This window comes from Notothenia coriiceps, unplaced genomic scaffold (assembly GCF_000735185.1).
Source record: "Notothenia coriiceps isolate Sejong01 unplaced genomic scaffold, NC01 NC01_scaffold00036183, whole genome shotgun sequence".
Taxonomy (NCBI): domain Eukaryota; kingdom Metazoa; phylum Chordata; class Actinopteri; order Perciformes; family Nototheniidae; genus Notothenia; species Notothenia coriiceps.
The window spans coordinates 376-2,022 of NW_011368884.1; the positions used below are offsets into that span (position 1 = coordinate 376).

Here is a 1,647-nt window from a genome sequence, read left to right on the forward strand (position 1 = left end):
TCTACAGTAAGACCTGGAAAAATCTAAATTTTCTAGGGGGAGGCCCCCCAAACCCTTCGTGCCATTTCGTCCGCGCGCATTTTTCAGGGCAATCTCTATTGGGCTCAGGGCCATCTGTAAATTAGCTTAGATGGCCCACAGGGCCATCTCCCAAAATCATTAATGTCATGCACTGTCCAGTACTATGGGTAAAGTACTATGGGTACATTGCTGTGTGGATACAGTAGCCTACTATGGCTACAGCATTATATGAAAAGAACTATAAGTGCAATGTTATGTGTAGTACAGTATTATTGACAGAAGAGCACGCGCACCTGAGGCTGTCGTCATCGCGCACAACACAAACGCTCTCGGTGTGCGGCAGGTAGCAGTCCTGGAGGAAGAGCTGCAGGACGCTGCTGCGGCTGAACCCGAACTTCTCCCGGATCAGGCTCTCCAGGTCCGCCACCACCCGGCAGGTGTTCAGGTCCGCGAGCAGCCAGCACATGCGGCATCCCGCCACAGCCGGAGGCGGGTAGTCGAAGTGGAGGCGCACGCGAATAAAGTTTTTACCGTGAGCAGCCATGAGCACGAGAGGACCAAATCACCGCTCTGTTCCGCCGGAAATAGTCACGGTATTTCTAACGGGGAGTTTCAGAACAAGAGTGTTAAATAATGTAGATACACCTTTCACATTTCTTTCTTTGTTACTGTTTTAAATTCACCAAACAGAGTGAAAAAAGAGCCAAAAGTTAATTATCTTTTAGAAAATAATCTGTCAAATATTAAATTGCCTGATGTTAAAGTGTCGTGAAATTGGAATCGAATGGATATACACCCAATATGTTACACATAACATACATTCACTATAAAGTTTATGTATTTATCATATTAATTCAACTGTTATCTTCAAATCAAGGTGTTTCTCAATGTCGAGGAAGGCTGCTCCAGAACCAGGCTTGTTTGAGATGAGCTGCGGCTCGCCTCGAAAGTAGACTTCTTCTTCTTCTTCTTCTTCTTCTTCTTCTTCTTCGGGCCTTTCTCACTTCTCTTATTTTTCAAGAAGGATATTGTATTTTTCATTTCCTCGCTCCTCGGTCTCACCGGAAGTTGATTTGTCTGCGCCATCTTGAGTAGCGTCCCAATGGCCTTATTTTTGTCGGAGGAGCGATAATGGAGGAGCGATAATCGAGGAACCACCAGACCATCCTCCGATGAAATCCTCAGACACTCGCCCAGCCCTCTTACTGTGTATCGCTCACTGATTGGACGATGCAGCGCATGCACTGATCTGATGCTTCTTGACATGAGAGCAGTTTCCCAACGGAGTGAAGAAAATACATGAACCTCACGAGAGTCACTCCTCAGTTTATACCGTGTTTTGTTCCAATTAATGTATCATTTAGTCACAAATATGTGATATATTTGAACAACAAAGTAGTCAAAAATCTTTTTATTCATTTATTGGAAACATTTTCATGATCGCTTTTTTCGTTTTCCATTCAGTCAGTCATTAGGTGCTATTTAAAATGTTAATTTGCTACATATCCAAACAAACAAACAAAGTGTGCAATCCAATGAATGTTAATCTAACTGGGTTTTGATATACATGTCTCTTTTTCTTCTCTCAATTATTTGTATTTATATTGTGCACTCTAATCAATATTA

General features: G+C 42.7%; 1 protein-coding gene across 1 annotated transcript; it reads right to left on the bottom strand.

Moving 5' to 3' along the window:
* Positions 1 to 286: 286 nt before the first annotated feature.
* Positions 287 to 594, bottom strand: coil (coilin p80; the record flags this gene model as incomplete). The annotated part of the gene is made up of 1 exon (XM_010791977.1): positions 287 to 594. A coding segment is annotated over exon 1 (279 nt), but the record flags the coding sequence as incomplete, so codon positions are not given.
* Positions 595 to 1,647: the final 1,053 nt, after the last annotated feature.